General features: G+C 44.7%; 2 protein-coding genes and 1 long non-coding RNA gene across 6 annotated transcripts in view; 2 read left to right on the top strand and 1 right to left on the bottom strand.

Moving 5' to 3' along the window:
• The window catches only part of VPS45 (vacuolar protein sorting 45 homolog), a 132,084-nt gene extending 124,805 nt beyond the window's left edge, over nt 1–7,279 (top strand). For 2 of the 3 annotated variants that reach the window (XM_073234558.1, XM_073234560.1), the window contains one exon: nt 6,633–7,279. In XM_073234558.1, the coding sequence (XP_073090659.1) occupies nt 6,633–6,741 (109 nt within the window). In that variant the 3' untranslated portion in view covers nt 6,742–7,279. The remainder of the gene's footprint in view (nt 1–6,632) is intronic. The other variant, XM_037024883.2, reaches the window with a different exon arrangement.
• The window catches only part of LOC118973630 (uncharacterized), an 83,059-nt gene extending 70,579 nt beyond the window's left edge, over nt 1–12,480 (bottom strand). The window contains exon 1 of the long non-coding RNA XR_005063088.2: nt 12,039–12,480. This is a non-coding gene — a long non-coding RNA (uncharacterized lncRNA). The remainder of the gene's footprint in view (nt 1–12,038) is intronic.
• On the top strand, nt 11,363–20,390 carry PLEKHO1 (pleckstrin homology domain containing O1). 2 transcript variants are annotated; one of them, XM_037024885.2, is made up of 6 exons: nt 11,363–11,844; nt 12,487–12,633; nt 16,960–17,100; nt 17,823–17,927; nt 18,312–18,413; nt 19,573–20,390. In XM_037024885.2, exons 1-6 carry the CDS (start codon nt 11,815–11,817, stop codon nt 20,275–20,277), a joined length of 1,230 nt encoding a protein of 409 aa, XP_036880780.1. In that variant the 5' UTR covers nt 11,363–11,814; the 3' UTR covers nt 20,278–20,390. The 2 variants fall into 2 exon arrangements, with proteins under 2 accessions (XP_036880780.1, XP_036880781.1); XM_037024886.2 differs by lacking the exons at nt 11,363–11,844; nt 12,487–12,633 and having other exon boundaries at nt 16,962–17,100; nt 17,772–17,927.
• The last annotated feature ends 306 nt before the right edge of the window (nt 20,391–20,696 follow it).

Below are 20,696 nucleotides of genomic sequence, written 5' to 3'. Positions count from 1 at the left end.
TAGAGACAAATGACAACAATAATTCAATACCGCAAAATCTGTGGGATGCAGCAAAGGCCGTGCTAAGAGGGAAGTATATTGCAATACAGGCTTACCTCAGGAAAGAAGAGCAATCTCATATGAACAGTCTAAACTCACAATAAACGAAACTAGAAAAAGAAGAACAAATGAGGCCCAAAGTCAGTAGAAGGAGGGACATAATAAAGATTAGAGCAGAAATAAATAAAATCAAGAAGAATAAAACAATAGAATCAGTGAAAGCAGGCGCTGGTTCTATGAGAAAATAAACAAAATAGATAAACCCCTAGCCAGACTTAGCAAGAAAAAAGAGAGTCTACTCACATAAACAGAATCAGAAACGAGAAAGTAAAACTCACTATGGACACCACAGAAATACAAAGAAATACTAGAGAACACTATGAAAAATTGTATGCTTACAAACTAGATAACCTAGAAGAAATGGACAACTTTCTACAAAAATACAATGTTCAAACAGAAAATCTGAGCAGACCAATTACCAGCAATGAAACTGAACTGGTAATCAAAAACCTACCTAAGAACAAAACTCCTGAACCAGATGGCTTCACCACTGAATTTTATCAAACATTTAGTGAAGATCTAATACCCATTCTCCTTAAAGTTTTCCAAAAGTAGAAGAGTAGGGAATACTTCCAAACTCATTCGATGAGGCCAGCATCACTCTAATACCAAAACCAGGCAAAGACACTACAAAAAAGAAAATTACAGACCAATATCCCTGAAGAACATAGATGCAAAAATACTTAACAAAATATTAGCAAACTGAATTCAAAAATACATCAAGAAGATCATTCATCATGATCAAGTAGGATTTATTCCAGGGATGCAAGGATAGCACGATACAAGAAAATTCATCAATATCATCCACCACATCAACAAAAACGACAAAAACCACATAATCTTCTGCATAGATGCAGAAAAAGCATTCAACAAAATTCAACATCCATTCATGATGAAAACTCTCAACAAAATGGGTAAAGAGGGCAAGTACCTCAACATAATAAATGTCATATATGACATACCCACAGCCAACATCATACTTAACAACAAGAAGCTGAAAGCCTTTCCTTTAAGATCGGGAGCAAGACAAGGATGCCCACCCACTCTCTCCACTTTTATTCAACATAGTTCTGAGTCCTCACCATGTCAGTCGGACAACATAATGAAATAAAAGGCATCCAGATTGGCAAGGAGGAAGTTAAATTGTCCCTCTTTGCAGATGACATGATATTGTACATATAAAACCCTAAAGACTCCACTCCAAAAGTACTAGATCTAATATCTGAATTCAGCAAAGTTGCAGGATACAAAATTAATACACAGAAATCTGTTGCATTCCTATACACTAACCATGAACTAGCAGAAAGAGAAATCAGGAAAACAATTCCATTCACAATTGCATCAAAAAGAATAAAATACCTAGGAATAAATCTAACCAAGGAAGGGAAAGACATATTCTCTGAAAACTACAAGACACTCATGAGAGAAATTAAAGAAGATACCAATAAATGGAAACACATCCTGTGCTCATGGATAGGAAGAATTAATATTGTCAAAATGGCCATCCTGCCTAAAGCAATCTACAGATTCAATGCAATCCCTATCAAAATACCAACAACGTTCTTCAACAAATTAGAGCAAATAGTTCTAAAATTCATATGGAACCGCAAAAGACCCCAAATAGCCAAAGCAATCCTGAGAAGAAAGAATAAAGCTGGGGAGATTACGGTCCTCAACTTCAAGCTCTACTACAAAGCCACAGTAATCAAGACAATTTCGTACTGGCACAGAACAGACCCATAGACCAATGGAACACACTAGAGAGCCCAGATATAAACCTAACCATATATGGTCAATTAATATATGATAAAGGAGCCATGGACATACAATGGGGAAATAACAGCCTCTTCAACAGCTGGTGTTGGCAAAACTGGGCAGCTACATGCAAGAGAATGAAACTGGGTTATGGTCTAACCCCATACACAACAATAAATTCTAAATGGATCAAAGACCTGAATGTAATTCATAAAACCATAAAACTCTTAGAAGACAATATAGGCAAAAATCTCCTGAATATAAACATGAGCAACTTTTTCCTGAACACATCTCCTTGGGCAAGGGAAACAAAAAGCAAAAATAAACACATGGGACTACATCAAGCTACAGAAAAGGACACCATCAACCGAACAAAAAAGGCATCCTACAGTATGGGAGAATATATTTGTAAATGACATATCCAACAAGCAATTAACATCCAAAATATATAAAGAACTCACATGCCTCAGAAACCAAATAAACCAATTAAAAAATGGGCAGAGGATCTGAACAGACAGTTCTCCAAAGAAGAAATTCAGATGGCCAAGAGGCACATGAAAAGATGCTCCACATCACTAATTATCAGGGAAATGCAAATAAAAACCACAATGAGATATCACCTCACAACAGTTAGGATGGCCAGCATCAAAAAGACCAAGAACAACAAATGCTGGTGAGGATGCAGAGAAAGGGGAACCTGCTGGTGGTAATGTATGCTAGCTCAACCATTGTGGGAAGCCATATGGAGGGTCCTCAAACTAAAAATAGAAATACCATTTGACCCGGGAATTCCACTCCTAGGAATTTTCCCAAAGCATACAAGTTCTCAGATTCAAAAAGACATATGCACCCCTATGTTTATTGCAGCACTACTTTCAATACCCAAGATGTGGAAGCAACCTAAGTGTCCATCAGTAGATGAATGGATAAAGAAGATGTGGTACATATACACAATGGAATATTATTCAGCCATAAGAAGAAAACAAATCCTACCATTTGCAACAACATGGATGGAGTTAGAGGGCATTATGCTCAGTGAAATAAGCCAGGTGGAGAAAGACAAGTACCAAATGATTTCCCTCATTTGTGGAGTATAACAATGAAGCAAAACTGAAGGAACTAAGCAGCAACAGATTCACAGACTCTAAGAAGGGACTAGCGGTAACAAAGGGGAGGGAGGGACAGGGGGATTGAGGGGTATCATGATTTGCACACATGGTGTGGGGGGGGGGCTCACAGGGAAGACAGTGTAGCTCAGAGAAGACAAGTAGTGACTGTGGCATTCTTACTACACTGATGGACAGTGACTTTAATGGGGTGGGGGTGGGGAACTCGATAATAAGGGTGAATGTAGTAACCACATTGATTTTCACGTATATCAATAATACCTTAATAAAAATATTTTTTTAAAGATGTAAGGCCTTCACTGCTTTATGCTTCCATTTCTTTGTAAAGTGGGATTGTTTCCATCTCAATAGAACTGTACCTTATATGTAGTAAGTGATAGGTGATTATCATTATTGTTGTGTTATTATTATTATATTTTACTTACTAGTATTGTTTATATTCCCTTCTTTCCCCATTGGAATATAAATTCCATTAGGACAGAATTTCTTTACTTTGCTTATTGCTGCATTCTCAGCTTCTAGAACGTTGCCTGGCACATAGTAGGACTTAACAAATAGCTGTTGATCAAATTGCAATCTCTGGAAACGGTAATGGAGAGAAGAATAATCAAGGAAGAGTTGAGCTCTGTGTCATATTTAAAACCTTTATAAAAAGAACATATTCACATATTACTTGTGCCCTCAAAAAACTCATGAACTTATGTGGAAAATAGGCATGTAGACAGATGAATTCCTGGAGGAGTGATAATGTTAGAGTTGGGTTTTAAAAGTGGGAGAGGGATGGGGTAGCCTTCCAGGCAGAGGGAATAATGCATGCAAAAGCAAAGTGGTATGAAACCTACTAGTGGCTCTGGAAAACTGGAAGCACAGGACTTGAGAGGTTCTTTTTTTCTTTTGAGCTATTCAAAGTTCCATCGTATCCTTCTTTCTCACTCACTCCTATATTCTAGCATCTCTAGCTAAGCATTTGGCTATGATTTGAAGCTTATTACTCCATTAAGGCAAATATATTGGGGGTTTTCTCATTATTTTCCAGAAAATCTTCTATTTCTCTGCTCCCCAGAAATCCATTCATTTTTTTCATTTATACCACTCTTCATATTTGATTCTAGATTCCTTTGACGTCTTTGGTATCATAAGAAATTCACATGTAATTTCTATCTGTGGAATATAGTGAAAGAAGAGGAAGAGAGTATAGTTAGAATATATAGCTTTGTTTAGAAACAGTTTTTCAGCTCAATTACTTTAGCAATTAAAATTTAAAATCTGTATAAGTGTTAGTGTCTAGTCCCTTATCAAAGACTTAAAAGTAAAGAAACTTGTTTTTCAATGTGTGATGCAAGACTTTTTGAGGTTGACTTTTTAAAATTGGCTTTTTCTGCCTACCTTCCTCCTCTCCATGGAGTTGGGAAGGCACCCTGCTGACATCACAAACCAAGATAAGCAGTAGAGTAAACCCATTAGTTAGCTCCTGGGACCATCTCTGTTTAAAACATGTCTCACATTGAGTTGTTGACTGCATATCTGTCTCTGAGTGACCCTTTAAGGTAGGAATCATAATAAGTATTATTTGTACACCTGGCCTAGTGCCTACTTCATAATGGACGTTCAGTAAACACTTGTTACATTGAATTGAACTGAGCTGAATTGAATGGGATTACAGTACCTAGGAGAAGGGGATTTTTGAGTTTGCTTTTTAAGTGAGACTGATTTAAAACAAAACTAAAAAAGAAAAATCATTCTTTTGTTCTTGTATCTAAACACAGCCTAAATTTGGGGTACAGATACCAATATGTTCATCGTCCATAATTTCTAAAGCACTCTGCAGTGACTCATCAAAGTCCCTAAATAGATACTTTTTTAAAACTCACAATGGCCCTAGGAAACAAAATAAGACTTGGCAAATATAGTGTTTTCTCCTTGCAGTCAAGCATGTGGGGTCTTGCTGATACACAGAGGAGGATCTTTTAAATATAATTTCAGGAAAGCTACCCTTTCCTTTCATTTGCACATGTAGCAGAATCTGAAGTGAAGGAAAGATCACCTGATAAATTCCTACAGGGTTTCACAGCCCATTTGTTTCATTCTTACTAAAAGTCACTAATCAAAGACTTTTTGGGTTATCCTTCCAAAGAGCAATGCTACCTCCTTTCCTGACACTTGTTGTTTGGCCTCCAATTGTCTCCAGACAGAGGTGCCTGTATGTCAGTAGAAGAATCAATGAATTTAGCTTCTAGTAGTTTCCCTCCACACCATTTTTTTCTTTTACAATGGCATTTGCAATTTAAATTCTCTAAGCCCAGACTTCCAGGTCTAAAAATGCAAAACAATGGTAATGATAAGGTGCCTGGTCATTCCTCCAACCTGCTGTCTGCTACACATTTGTCTCCTAAGAATCCAGCATACTTACAAACACTGTCAAAAAAATTCCTATGTTATAGAGAAGGTTCTCTTGCCAATGGGTAGCTATTTTGATTAACTTGTTTATTCAGTGTACATTTATCAGGCACCTACTAGATGTCAGCCTCTGCGCTAAGCCCTGGAGATATAAACTGAGTAAGTTTTAGACCCACCCTAAGGAGCTCAGTCTATTTTGGCAGCAATAATATGTAGAGGACCTAGCTAATAATAATACAGGGCTAAAGCAGCACTAGGACAAAGTGAGAATTGTGATGGGAGTGATTAGTTCAGCATGGAGGAGTTTGGGAAAGCTTCACAGAAAAGGTGACTTAATCCGCAGCCTTAGTGGACAAAAAGGATTTCATCAGACAGAGAAGGGTAGTCTATCATTTCAGACGTAGGACATAATAAGAGCAACAGCACAAAGTGTGAAAGCTAATGACATGTTTAGAGAACAGGGAGTAGATGGGCATGGATGGCACACAGGCTGCGTGGTGGGAGAAGGAGTCAGACAAATGAGAGGTGGTGTTGTGTAGTGCCGAAAGCACAGACTCCAGAGCCTGGGTCAGAATCCCAGCCAAGCTTGGCAGGTCACTTAACCTCTCTGTAGCTGGGCTTCCTCATTTTCTAATGAGGGTAACAGTATCAATTTCATACACACACACACACACACGTACACAGGGCTTAAAACAGTTCTCAGAACAAAATAAATACATTTTAGTTATTACTAAGCTATATTATGAAGAGCCTTGAATTTCAATCTATACATTACTCTGTAAGCAGAAGAAACGCTTTAAAGCAGAAGAAGGGAGAGTGTGCAACAGAATATAATCTGTATTTTAGAAAATTAACTTTGGTGCCACTTTGGAAAGTAGATTGGAAAAGGAAAAGACTAGAGGCATAATACAAGTTCTGAGGCAGTTTCAAGGATGTAGATAAGAGGTTCTGATATAACATAGTTCTATGTTAATATAGTAGCCCTGCCCCGAAAACTTCTGGGTTCCTAACTAGAAATTTCACATTTGAAGTATTAGTCTTAACAGTGAGAACCCTGGAGAAGAGCTCAAAAGGGGCTGTCCTTCTAGTCTGGATATTTTAGTGTTCAACTGATGCTTCTATTCTGCACCCAAATATCAGACTAGTACTTGTGGCATACTATTACTATTCATGGTACCTTTTCATCTACTTAAATGTCATGAGCAAGGTATTCTATTTTTGGAGATGCTTTTTTTTTCCTTTATGTAACCTCAGATCTACTGCTCAGTTTCCTAGAGGAAGTTCTGGCTTCTGGACTACACAGCCGATGCAAGGAGAGCTCTCAAGTTACCTCGAGGTCAGCAAGCAGAAGATGAAATGGTGATGGAGAGGTGAGGAGAACCGTGCAGCTTTTCCTCTGGCCTCACCACAGGCTTTGCCCAGTACCCTGCAGTGTTGGAGAAGAGCCTGGGGTTTTATGTTTGTTTTACAGCCCACCTCCAAGTAGCCTGCTCATTCCTGAACTGTTGGTATAAACACCAAGACACCCAGTGATGAGTTGAGAATAAGTCTGAGCCTATGCCAACGCACTTTTCCCACTGCTTCCTTGTCAAATAAATAACTGTATCCCTTGTACTTGCAGTACAATCCACTGCAGGTTCTGGTGATTTGTTGGCATCTTACTTGAGAAAAGGGTTATCAGAGCTTAAAGGAGTTTTAAAAAGTAATCATTTGATGCACATGCTACACACTCTCTGTTCTCTCTCTTGACCCTTTTTACTTTTTTATTAACCACATCCCTGCACAACTCATTTCTGAAAACTCATCATGTTTCTGTAGGTTGGTCCCTACACTGCAGTTTCTGTGGCACTGAGAAACCACGTGTGACTACAATAAAAATGCATTTGGTGAAAAGATACAAATGATTTGTTTTTATTTCTTTGGGGGTCAATAATTATTTATGGAAATTCATAAAATTGAGGCATGAGGGGGCTTTACATCCAACAGAAGGAAGGCATTGTGTCCACCCAAAGGATATTTAAAGTATGTTAAGGCAAATAATAAATTCTGATGTCAATTTCACTTCTCTTGAAAGCAGTGGAAAGTGAAGATGTCATTAATGCCAGGAAATGATTGGCATCCTCAAACCGTAGCAAAAAACACCATAGCACAGTGCCTCCCTGTTCTAAGCCCTTTATATCTATATAGATAGATATAAATATTTTTTAAATATCTTTTATGTTGATAAAAAAAAGAGAGCCTAGGCTCAAATCAACGTTACCGTTTTCTGGCTTTTGGGAATGTTATTTAGTCTCTGTGGCTCAGTTTCCTCATTTATAAAATGAGAATAATAAAGTACCTTCCTCACTGGATTGTAAGTATTAAGTGAGATAATACATATAAAACACTTGGAACATTGTAAACGCTCAATGGAATTTGATGAATAATAGTAAATATGACTGATTCCTGTCTCTAAGTTGGGGATACAAAATCATTACACAAAATGATTGGATTGCTGTCAACCCTCCCACTTTTCTAATCCACAGCTCAAGAAGAGCAAAAAGCTAAAGGTCATTCTCTCCATTCCCTTTTCCCCATTCCTCTCAGCTCTCAGTCATTGCTTCTTTACCTTATGCTCATGTGAAGCCCTAAGACTTTTGTCCATATTATAGCTAAGAGCTAAGATCTAAGTTCCCTGCCTTGGTGGGGAGGAAGGTGGAGTCCCTCGAGGTACATCTTTTTTAATTCATTTGTTTATAATAAAAAAGTGTGACAGCCTTCAGCCCTCATTTAGAGAGACTATTTTAGATGCAGCATTTTACAAGTTCTGTAGTCTTTTCAAATAAAAAGAACCCTCCTACAAGCAGGATTACCTGTCTTCCCTTACTCTTGGTAAGGTAACTCTTTGAACTAAAAATAAGAACAGAGACTTTTCATGTATCATTCTCCTCATTACTTGCTTGCATTGTGCCTTGCTCAACTAACAGCATCAAGAAGTCTGAGAAATGAGCCTTACGCTCAGGATGTTTGATGCCAGAAGTTGTCATTTCTTTATTAAGGATCAGACATGTATTTTTATTTAAGATTTACAGGGCTGATTACATTATTACTGGCCCTTTATTTTTCCCTGTAAAAACATCACTTTAATTAAAGTTTCATATGCTTTAAATGACTGCTCTTCTACAGATTGAAATGCCCCATTTACTCCACAAAAGCCAAGGTACCTGTTTTTAGCTGCACAAATGTCTGAATAACAGTTCTTGCCTAGTGAACTTGCAACAGGCAGCAATTCACAAGTCCTTATCTCTGATAGCTCCCTTCTTTCTCCCTTTAGTGAAGTTACTTACAAAACAGTCAACTGAACAATAAAGCTGCTGGCAGTTGTCTTATCCGTGGTGATACAGTTAGGGAGGTAACCCCATCAAAAATCCTCCCAGGATTTTATCTCCACCCAGGAGAAAATTTGGCTTGAGTTATTTTTGTGGTGTGTGTGTGTATAGCATCAAGCTCACTAAAGGAAAGTGCTATGAAATGAATAAAGGAACCTGTAAGTTCTTACTCAGATTTCTCACTTAAGAATTGGTCTTTGGAAACAGTATCAATTCATACATTCCAATTCAGGTACCATGAGATTCACCTGGTGAGAATGAAGTTAGCTTAAAGGACAAGGCAGTGGACATAATTTTATCATTTTAACTATTAGCAGAATCCAATTAATTTGCTGGCATCTGGTCAGCAGATGGGAATCCTCCATAGACTCATAGAGTCTTTCCCAGTGTCATTTCTCAAAATAATGGCGCAAAAACATTTTTGAATAAACATGCAATTGAATTTTTAAAAAAAGGCAGGGGAAGAGTATGGCATATGGTAGGAGGCGTGAGTAATAGGACAAAGGGAGACAAAGTGAGGGAAGGTAGGGGCAGGATGGTAAGAGGAGGCAATGCAGGTTGAAAGAGAGAAGAAGAAGAAAAAACAGCTTTATGTAATATCTTAAGGAGCAAATAGGGAAGGTTCTCCAGCCCACATACATCTGTTCTGGAATCTGAAAATTCCTTTGGAGGGTTTGATTGTTTAGCAGTCCCTCTGCCTGATGTTCCACAGAGCTCCAGCCTCTGCTGGATGCAGCACACAAGGGCCCCAGTCCTTACATATAGAAAACATTCAAATATTTATTGACTAAAAGGAGAGGAAAGGATGAGATGGGGCAAGACATGAATCAATCTTTCCCATCAACTGGAATCTAAACTACAAATCCAGACCATGCCCATCTGCCTGGCCAGCAAGTCCTCAAAAAGTCACGCAGGCATGTTCCTGCATTGATGTGTGAACATCCATCCTGTCTACCAGACCCAAGGGAAGAACTCAATGCCCAGGTGACACCCTGAGTGGGGAGACCTCTGGTGGTGTCTCCTGTACCATTTGTACACTGGGGCATTCTGTTTCCTCACTTACAGAGATCTGGAGTTTCTCATTCTTTTTAAATCACTTTGTAAACACAGTGGGAAACAGGGATAGTGGGTACAGGAGATGTTAGTGAATAGTAGACAAGTTGGATAACTTGGATTCTAATCCATTTAGCCAGTAACTTGCTGTGTAAACTTGGGCTAGTTGGGTGATTTGCCATGCCATTCCCTCCTTTTCCAAGTGGGAATAATAATATTTATGCTGTATACCACACAAGGTAGAACTAAAGATTTAAAGAAATGACATATAAGAACATTTTAAAAGGATAAATTTCTGTATCAGTCTGAACTATAGGTATTAGTATGGTAAATGAAAAGAGGTTAAGAAGAATATTATTGGATTAGAGGGGAGAGAGGGCTGGGAAAACAGAGACCCCCTCCTTCACTTGACAGGTACCAGAAAAAGCCAAGACAACTCCCATCCTCAGACTCCAAATGTGGCCAACACTTTCTTTAATCTTGAGACATCTCCAGAAAAAAAGTGTTTTTCCTTTTTCCTGCTCCTCTTTGCAGGGGTTTTTATTCATTTTTGTGATTATCGCATGCTCCCTTACATCAGGCAATATGTTTGTTAGCTTATTATTATTCAATCATCAGCCCTGGAGGGCAATTAAGGACTTTCACAAGTCGTCATATACATTCCCCTAACTTTCTAGTTGATGGAATTGGCAGTTTCTCTCTCACCATTTAGTATGTGGAGGAACTGAGGCCTAAAGAAATTCAGTGACTTGACCAAAGGCCAAAGACTAGTGATGAAACCAGTACCCAAACCTAGGTTTCCTGACTCCCCCCTTTTCCGTTAAATAGGTATGGGGGGCAGGGGGAATGAAGTTACTAAAATGTTGGTCTGCAAGCTCTGAGGCATCAGCAGAGGTTCCCCAGTCAGAGGCATTGTCTGGACATTGAGCCCTTCCCTCCACTGATCTCGAATGCGGTAGACGGGGTGGGATGTTTACAAGTCAGTGCAGCAGGGGGAGATACCCTGGCGGTAGGTAGTTCTAGCCTTACCTGGAAGTTATATTTAAAGCCACTCAGTGAAATGGATCTTGGCTTTGGAGACAAGAGAACTCTATTCCTGCCAAGACTTTGTGTGTGTCTGCATCTTCCTCAGCCACTCTGAGTCACACTCCTCTCTGTGCAATGGGGATCATAGTATCCTCCTCATACATAGATGTTAGTCTCCTGCGGCTTAAATCAGGCCTGAGTCTTTGTCATCTGGAGGAAATGTGTACTAACTTCTCTCCCACTGCGCCCCAGCACTCATCAATACCCTCGGAAGCATAAAACTTTTCGCCAATCCTTGACCTGCCCACGCCATTCTCTCTACCACCTAGAAAGTGTGAATTCCAGACGCCTGCTCTAGTAACGCGCCCTCGCAGCTCCCCTCTTGTTTTGGTTGTGGGTCTGGGAGGAAGATGATCTCGGTCCAGGTTATATCCGGTCTCCGTAAGTCTGTCTACTGCTCCTCCACCTGCCTCGGCCGTCTCCCGGTCAGGCCCGGGCGGCCCCGCCCCTCGCGCCGGCTCTCGGGCTGAGCCTGGGGCTCTCTGCCGCTCTTAGAAGCCGCTCCCCAGCTGGGATCAGGTCTGTCTTCTTCGCCCTCAGCGAGTCGGAAACAAAGGAGGTGAAGGGGGCGCGCACTCTGCGGCTCCGCGATTCGCCCTTTATTCTGAACTCGCAACGTCAGCTGGCCGGCGGACGGAGCCGCGGGGCGCCGGCCGGGCCGGGGGAGAGGCCGCCGGGGCGCAGGGATGGAGGGCGCCGAGGGGCGGGGAGCGGGCGGGCGTGTGTGCGAGGGTGAGGGAGGCCGGCCTCTAGTGTAACCGGAGCTACAAAGGAGGGGAGCGCCGGGGAGAGGGAGGGCGGAGCGGCGGCGGCGGCGGCGGGGGCTTCTCCGCCACCCTCCCCCTGGGCAGGCGCCCCTCCGAGCGGCCTCGGCGCCCGACGCGGGGCCGCCTCCGGCGCCTTCCCCAGCGCCCGCGCGCCCACCCGGAATGATGAAGAAGAACAATTCCACCAAGAGGGTGAGTGCGCCCGCCGGCGCCGCGCCCGCCACTGACTCTGAGCTCGGGGGACCCCGTCGGAGCCGGGAGCGGCCGGGTCGGGCGCCTTGCGCGAGTCCCCGCCCGGCCCGGCCGCGGGTCCCCCGGCCCTCGACCCCGGCCGCGCGCCCGGCCAGGCCCCAGGACTGGCAGCACTGGGGCTTTTGTTTGTTTACCTGTGTTGGGGGCTTTCACTTGGCTTACTTTCTGCCCTCGCCCCTGCCTCCCCGTCCCCTGGGCCAGCGGCAGCCGTTTGCGTCGCGCTCCGCAGTGGCGAGAAGACAATGAGAAATAAAATAAAACGCCGTTAATCCCGGCGCTGCGAGGAGAGGCTGGGGGAGGGGAAGGGGGCCGGTGGAAAGCCGAAGGCCACCTCTCCGCCCAGCCGGGCCCTGACCCCTTACTTTCGCTGTTTCAGTTGTTTATTTGGGAGAAGGGGGAGGGGAGCAATGGAGCAGAGAGTTCCTCCGAGTGGAAACCTTTCGGAAGTGGGGGACGGACGCTGGGCCCCTGACCCCGGCCTTCGGTGGGGCGGTCACAGGGAGGCTGGGGCGAGGGACGCAGTGGAGAGAAGGAACAAGCTTAAGCACCTGACCCCACGGCTCTTATCTTGCTCCGGGGCAGGGGCCTCAGGATGGAAATCACCAGTGCGCACCTCCTGAGAAGGTCGGCTGGGTCCGGAAATTCTGCGGGAAAGGCATTTTCAGGGAGATTTGGAAAAACCGCTATGTGGTGCTGAAAGGGGATCAGCTCTACATCTCTGAAAAGGAGGTAGGTGACCTTTGCCTCTCTATCCCTTGTTTCTCATTTTCCCCACCTTCTCATCCTCCACCTCCCCCCCTCTCACCCCAAATTTTGTTCCAAACGCAAGTTGCAGTCCGGTTGGTATCGGCCCCCATCCCATCTGCAAAGAAAGGTCCCTTTAGCGAGGAGACCTGAGTCAGAAGTTAAGTGTGCACCTTATGTAAAAAGATTTTTCTTAGCAAATGTCTTTCTGACAGCAATAACTCCTTCCAAAGATGAAGATGTCCCAAAAGTTCTCAGCCGTCCCCTGCTGCCCCGAACTTTATTTTGGCCCCTAGCTAAACATGGGATTTTTTGTTCTTTGCTACTGCTGCTGAAAAACGCTGCTCAGCTTATTCTCTACCCCTTCCTGTCTCCCCGCTCCAACCCAGCTAGTCTCTGCTTTCCTGTCTCTAGCAGGGGCATAACGCAGGCCGCATTAGCAGTGCAGCTGCCCTGAATCACAGAAAACACACAGCCCAGGGTCAGTCTCTTCTGACCTGAGTATTTATGAGTGGCAGACAGTTATTTCTGTTGCAGCCAATGTCCCTAACCAGTACACACCCTGTTCCTCACTCCCAACTCCACTTAAAAAAAAAAGAAGCTGTAGCAAGGAACTCATTCTCTACCATCTTCCTGCCCACCCCACCCCCATTTGTATCAGAAGGGAGAAAAATGGGGTTATGAAACCTTGAACACCTCTGGATAGCTTTGGCTCTGTAGCTAAAATGGAAACCACAGTCCACCTTAGTTCAGAACCTGAGCCAAGATCACTGAATCCGGACCCTTCTTCCTTTTATCTTCTAATTTTTGATATAATACTATGTAGTAATATTGAGAAACTGAAATGACCCCTGCATGGGCTAAAAGTCGTTCTAGTCCCCACCTCTTCAACTATGTCAGCACAGCGTAGGAAACTGCCCTGTGTCCCCCTCCCCCCGACCCCGTTCCATGTTCCCTCCCCTGTGGCTAACTGGAAAGTCCTCCCTGAGGTCTAACCTCTTCTGCTTTCGGCAGTACACTATATTTAGGTAAATAAATCCTTTTATGGTATTGAAACAGACACACACGCAGTCCTAGAGAAAGTGTTCGTCCAAACAGAACATCTACTGAGGCAGCTGGGGAAGAATTAAGCCTTCCCAGGGCCAAAGAGAGCCCTTCTCAGGGTGCCTAAACCTTGCTGTTTATATCAAGCTGCGGACTTGGTGTTGGAGATGAGAGAAGACTTTGACAGGAGGATATCTTTTTAAGGGTCATCTCTACCCAATCTGGAGTCCAACAGAGGGTTTTTTCACAATTTGCTGGCTTTCCAGTTGTTGTTTTTTTAATAAATAAGTAAACAAGTATCAAAGTTTATCTCCTGTCTTCCCTAAACTTCATAATGGCAGGAAACTAGTGAGCAATGAGGGAGAACTTCCCACCAAAGAGGAAACATGAGAACAGTGAAAGGGGAGAAAAAAAACAAGACATTTTTATCTTCTTTGTATTTGTCCAAAGAACAGAGTATGGGGACAGAAGAGAATGGTTGATCCTTGTTTATGGAAGGAGGGGTACAGAGATAGGGGAAAGGATGGAGTGACCTCAGCCTAGGATGTCTGGTGTCCTATGAGTCAAGAGCATCTGACTGGTCATGGGGCCAACTGCTCCCTGCTGAGAAGACAGAGGAAAAGAGGGAACAAATCTATTGATGTTACTCTTCTTTGGAGCCAGTTGCCATGCTACAGTAGGCCCGGGTTAAAGGGGAAACTGGTAGACGGAAGGCTGTAGGCTTTATTCCATCTACTTCTCAAAAGCTCCACAACCAAAAGATTCAAGATTTTTAAAAAATGCATCATACAATGTTTATAATTTGTGTGTTAATGTAAGAAAACTAACCTTCTCCCCTAGAATTTGCAATTGTCTTTTGTTACTTCCCCTCATAAAGGCAGTCTGCCACAACTGCATCCATCAAAGAAATCCTCCTGTATTTGTTGCTAATGATTATTTTCCTCATTCTTAAAGAGCACCTTTTGATCATGGGGCTGATGTGTAGGAACAGGACTAAACCTTGGGAAAACCTCATGGTAGGGGACATGGAGTTCAGAACACCTTTTTTGGCAAGCATGGGAAAATCCCTTTCTGTATGCCAAGCACAAGGAGTCAGAGGAAAGGAAAGGTTAACTTTGGTAGACAGGGAATTATAAATGAGACTTGGGAATAGGTAGAGGGAAAAAACAATACAGTGGAGAACAAGGGTCTTGGAGTTATGCATCTTCCCTGGGAACTGGAATATACTTGTTCTGCTGCTTGCCTCACCCCATCTCCTAGCCCTCCCCTACCCAGTGCTAACCTCTGTCAATGTCTCCTGCTCTCCAGAGCTCCTTATCAGCTGAGTCCAAGCCAGAATTCCCTCCTCCCTTCCCTTCCCTCCCCCTAAGGAAAACAGAACAAGTAACTCTCTTCCCCTGGCTGTACACACACACACAGCACTTTCCTTTCCAAGATTACTGGCCTCTACTGATAGTCTCGACTCTAAGGTAGGAGGGGCAGTGAAGGAGTGATGCCTCACCCTGCATCCCTGCCCCATGTTTCTGGGAATTGTTCTTGGATGCCCCTTCCTAGCATCTTGTCCACGTCCAACCCCAACCCTTCAATGCTTCTGGTCCCTTCCCAGCCCAAAGCCAGGGGGCCCTGGAAAGAGGAGAGACCCAGAGGAGCCTCTTTCTGGCTGAAGCCACCAGAGGCGCCTGTTGTGAGCAACCATTCAACTGATAGGGGCTATGTGATGCCCCTCGCCATCTGTGTCTGCCCGTGGGTGCAGCAGCAAGGCAGAAGGCTAGGCAGACACAAGCCAGGGCTGGGCTGGGGAATGGAAGAGAGAACCACTTCCCCGCTGCAAGGCTGATGAGATGAAGTCACGTCCACACACACAGTTCCTAATTCAGAGCTTGGGAAGTGAATAATACTCTGGTGAAATAATTGCAGTCAGGAAGGGTGGATATCTTCTAAGGAGCATACAAGGCTACCTTTATCTGTTTACTTAATTTTAACAAGATAAGTGTCTGTGGTTTCCATCACTCATCCCAGGAAAACGTGACCAGCTCACTCCCAGGGTCTTGCAGTCCAGGCTCAAGCAGTTGAGGGTAAAGGAGCTTTCTAATCCCAGACTCTGCCTGGGTCAGCAGCCAGCTCCCCTCTGCTTCTGCAGGCCAAAAACGATCCATAAACCACAGCTTCAGAGTACCAGGGCTGTGGGGAACACCAGAGGGGAGAAGAGGAAGACACTGAGAAGCTTATAATGGGCCTGGGAAGAAATGTTAGTGGAATTCACTTTATGGCCCTCAGCAAAGGCTGATCAGGGTGGGAGGGTGTAGACAGAATTTTGGTCTCTGAGTAGACATTCAGCCAGAGAGTTAAGAGCCAAGTGCTGGATAAAGCTACTAAGGGTAGAACCAGGGTACACGATGGATGTTACAAGCAGGAAGGTCTAAGTTCTAGATACAAGGAAGAAGGTCCCAGCAGTAAGGGCCTTAGGCTCTCAAACTGGATTCATGAAAAGAGGTCCACTTTTTTTTCCAAGTCTGCAGTTTAGTCCTCTGGGGAGTGTTAAGTGCATCTTCTCCAAGAGAGAGAGGGATGATTTAAATGGCTTTCCAAGCCCACAGGAGCTAGGCTGGGTTGTCATAGTACCTCGGCAGGAGGAAGGAAGGGCAGGAACTACACGTGTATGTTCAGCTTGTCTGCACAAACTCAACAAACTGAGCCCAAGGGACTGTGGGTCCTATGGCACGGCACTTCTGAGCCTGCTGAGGCAGTTGACTGTGTAATAGTGTATACTCCAGAAGGGAGCCAGGTCAGGTAGGGAAAGGACAACATAAACACAGACATGGGAGGCCAGAGGCAGCCCTTCACTGCCTCCATAGAGCCCCTGGTGTTGGCCTGCCTTTACTTCCTTCCTCTGGACACTCAAGGGCCATCCATTCTTGCTTTCTTAAGCATTAACCTCTTAGCCTTGTAAGCTGTGACCTTTGAAGGACAAAGTAGGGGGTCATGGTGAAGAGAATCATGCTGGGGCTCTGGAAACTAGCTGTTGATGAGACTGGTGATGTGGGGTTAAACAGAAACCCACTGAAGGAGTCAGAATCTGGGGGCTGCCAGAGTGCTGTCCCCCACTGTCAGGCCTTTGTGGACCTTGGGTAGGACAGCCCTTTCCTGTCCTGTCAGCCCTGATTTCTCCTCGGCTTCTTCTGGTTCCCAAGAGTGTTCTAAGCCAGTAGTCTGGGGGAAGGGACTAAGTAATTTATCTTCATCACCTCACCTCCAACCTTCCCCTAGGTAAAAGATGAGAAAAATAGCCAAGAGGTGTTTGACCTGAGTGACTATGAGAAGTGTGAAGAGCTCCGGAAATCTAAGAGCAGGAGCAAGAAAAATCATAGCAAGTTCACTCTTGCCTACTCCAAACAGCCTGGTAACACGGTATGTTTCTCCCACCACCTGGGCCACTGGGACGCTCACCCAGTCAGGGGGTGTCAAGGGCAAAGAAGAACACCTTTCCCCTCAGGTTCTCCATCTCAACTCTGTGGCTCGCAGGACCTGACTTGCTCTCCTGCTGGCCACCTGCTTTTATTACTTAACCTGAGAATGTTGTGGCCATTTCCTTCCCTCCAGGCAAGCCAGCCTTTAAACTGTCCAGACACAAAGATCATCTCTCTATCTATCCATCTATCTCCCTCTTTCTCCCTCCCTTCCTCTCCCTCTCTCTCACACACACACATTTGCACATCTATTGGGGAAAAAATCACTTTTTCCAGTACCCTTATAGGTGGCTGAAGCTCTGAATCTAATTCCTGTTATCTGAGGGAACCTAGGGAAGCCATTCCTATATCACATTCTATTTCTTCATACATTTAAAGATCTTTATTTTAGCACCTGTCCTTTACCAAACCTCCTCTAGTTATCTCCAGTACCATATTAATATCCAGTATTCTTCTTCCTTGGTCATTTCTAAAACAATCTCCAAGTGATGGCATTTTGCAGGAATAGAGGCTAGTTTCCTTAAGTTATGGGTGAGTCTGGAAGCAGAATCTCTCCTTCCAGGAGCTGGGTCTAAGCATGAGATGATAATTTCTTATTTCTTCACTGTCAAGGTGAGGCGCCAACTCTAAAACCCTGGCTGAAACAAGAATCTTCCCTCACAGGCTCCCAACCTCATCTTCCTGGCAGTGAGTCCAGAAGAGAAGGAATCATGGATCAGTGCTCTCAACTCCGCTATCACTCGAGCCAAGAACCGCATCTTGGATGAGGTCAGGGGGCTCACTGTGGGGAGAGGGACTCTCTACAGAGGGAATGGCTGTGACTCACTAATAAGCAAAGTTTATTGTGTGGGCCCCATTGCCTTGCTCCCCCCATCAGTTTTACTTGTTTATTTCCCTTTTGAAAACCCTGTTCTCCTACCATCTTTGTAAATCTTTCCTGCTAGCTCCTCTTTCCTTGCTTCATCCATCCATGGGCCAGCCTTGGCCAGCTTAAGGAACTTCTTCATGCCCAGTAAGTCCCTTGCCCTTGGACTTGCTCAGAAGCAGTTAAAGGCTGGGTCAGTCTCCCAGCCCACACATGTTCAGGCCTCAGGGGATGCTGGGCTGGGGCAGAGTCTGAGAGCACCTGTGACTCCCAATGCGTCTCCTCAGGTCACCGTTGAGGAAGACAGCTATCTTGCCCACCCAACTCGAGACAGAGCAAAAATCCAACACTCCCGCCGCCCCCCGACTCGGGGACACCTAATGGCTGTGGTATGTAAGACTCTAAGACAGTAAAAATTGCTGAAGGGCCAATTCCATGTCAGTGTGTCTCAGACAGGGCTCTATCTCAGGCAGCCCACCAGAGGATTTGTGATACCAAGGTCACCAAGGTCTAAGGCTAGGGAAGTCCCTCCACCCTGTGCCCCTGCCTGCTTCCTCCACATCAAAAATATTTGTTCAGCACCTGCTATGAAGTCAAAAGTCCCTGCCCCCAATAAATATGTTACCCTTTGGGGGGAAATGAGATATACCACAAGGAAAGTGAAAAACAGAAGAGTTGAGGACTGTACAGGGCGCTAAAGCTGCTGACATGTGGTTGGCTCTCCTGCTGGGTATCAGCATGAAGTACCACAGGCATTTAGAGGAAGATGATCCCAGTGAACCCCTGTCACACACAGAGTGTCGGTTTCTTTCATTTGTCCAAGCTCTAAATCTGTAGGGAGAGAGGCAATCAGGTTTAGTAGAAAGAACGGAGGCCTTGAAATAGAACAGAACTGGATTGGAACCTAGCTTTGTAGTTTACTCTCTCTGTGATTCCCTGAAGCTGCATGTCCCCAACTGAAAGTGTGGCCACAATCATGCCTGCCTTGAAATGTTACTGTGAGGAGTGGGTTGAAACAACATATGTGTCAATATATAATGAGGTAATGAATCACTTTTTTTTTAATTACAATATTCTAGAAATAGAACAAGTTTCATTTTAAGGCAAAGGTTTCTGAGTTCCAGTTAGCAGAAGGGGTTGAAGTGTGTGCCTTAGAGGATGCAGATGGAAAAGGACAGTTTCTGTGCTGTGTGGAGCATCCTGGTTGTGTCAGCCAAATTTGATGCTTCAAGTCCATAATAAGAAGGAAATAGATGGTTTTTTCACCCATTTCAAGAAGCTCACAGTAAAACGGAGAGTATGAGAAAGAAGCAGGAGAAATTGCTTTAAATCACAGAAAAACAAAAGAAAGAAGTAAGTTCAGAGTACTACCAAAGGAATCAGAAATAGCATACAAAGTCAAAGTTGTCAGTAGTGGGAGGCGTCTCCTTCAGGGAAGGCATGTTGAGGAGGAAAGTGACCACGGCTCTTATCGCCCTTCCAGCCGTCACTCTTGAAATGCTCATGGATGACAGTTTACCCCCTTCATTCTGCTCTCTCCCTCTTCAGGCTTCAACCTCTACCTCGGATGGGATGCTGACCTTGGACCTGATCCAGGAGGAAGACCCTTCCCCAGAGGAGCCAACCTCTTGTGCTGAGAACTTTCGGGTCGACCTGGACAAGTCTGTGGCTCAGCTGGCAGGCAGCCGGCAGAGGGCAGACTCAGACCGCATCCCGCCCTCCTCAGACCGGGCAAGTGGCCTTCCCCCACCATGGGAAAGACCAGACAAGGGGGCCACCTACACCCCTCAAGCACCCAAGAAGTTGACCCCCACAGAGAAAGGCCGCTGTGCCTCTTTGGAGGAGATCCTTTCTCCGCGGGACACTGCCATGGCCTGCACCCTCCTGCTGCGGACCCAGGAACCCCCAGCCCTCATCCCACCTGCCCTGGGGCAGCTGTCCCGGATCCAGGACCTGGTGGCAAGGAAACTGGAGAAGACTCAGGAGCTGCTGGCGGAGGTCCAGGGCCTGGGAGATGGGAAGCGGAAGGCCAAGGACCCCCCTTGGTCTCCTCCTGATTGTGAGTCAGAGCAGCTGCTGCAGGAGACAGAGCGGCTGCTGGGAGAAGCATCGTCGAACTGGAGCCAGGCAAAGAGGGTACTGCAGGAGGTCAGGGAGCTGAGGGACCTGTACAGGCAGATGGACCTGCAGAGCCCCGACGGCAACCTCAGTCGGACCCCCCAGCACAGCCAGTACCGGAAGAGCCTGATGTGAAGGAAGGGGCTGGGGTCTGGAGCCTGGTGGGGTGCACAGACTCTTCATCTCCCAAGTGTTGCAGGATAAAGCTTTTTTATTTACCTCAGTCAAAAAAAGAAAACAAAAACACAGTCAAACTTGTTGCTCTTGCTGATGTCCAAGCCTCTTTTCCCAGCCTCCTTTCATTCCTTTGCTCCTCTATCTGAGACCTAAATTGCCTCAGTGGTGAGGAGGAGGTGACCTGATAGCAGTATTAAGATGCTTTCACCTGGATGAAGTGTAAGAAAGGGTACTAAAGGCACAGTCTGACCATCTTACACACACCACCCCTCTGAGACATAGTGGGGGAAGCTAGTGATGCTCCCATGAACATGTATAGGCTTCTAAGTCCAGAGGGGAGAGGGTTTTCTCTCATGTCCCATCCCAGGTTTGAACCT

The sequence above is a fragment of the Manis javanica genome, chromosome 4, assembly GCF_040802235.1.
Source record: "Manis javanica isolate MJ-LG chromosome 4, MJ_LKY, whole genome shotgun sequence".
NCBI lineage: Eukaryota > Metazoa > Chordata > Mammalia > Pholidota > Manidae > Manis > Manis javanica.
The sequence above is the reverse complement of the archived record's forward strand: the minus strand, read 5'-3'. Positions and strand labels throughout refer to the sequence as shown.

Coding starts and splice junctions, on each gene's coding strand:
- PLEKHO1 (XM_037024885.2), top strand. CDS start 11,815: ATGATGAAGAAGAACAATTCCACCAAGAGG. Junction 12,634..16,959: donor TCTACATCTCTGAAAAGGAG/GTAGGTGACCTT, acceptor ACCTTCCCCTAG/GTAAAAGATGAGAAAAATAG. Junction 17,928..18,311: donor AGAACCGCATCTTGGATGAG/GTCAGGGGGCTC, acceptor GCGTCTCCTCAG/GTCACCGTTGAGGAAGACAG.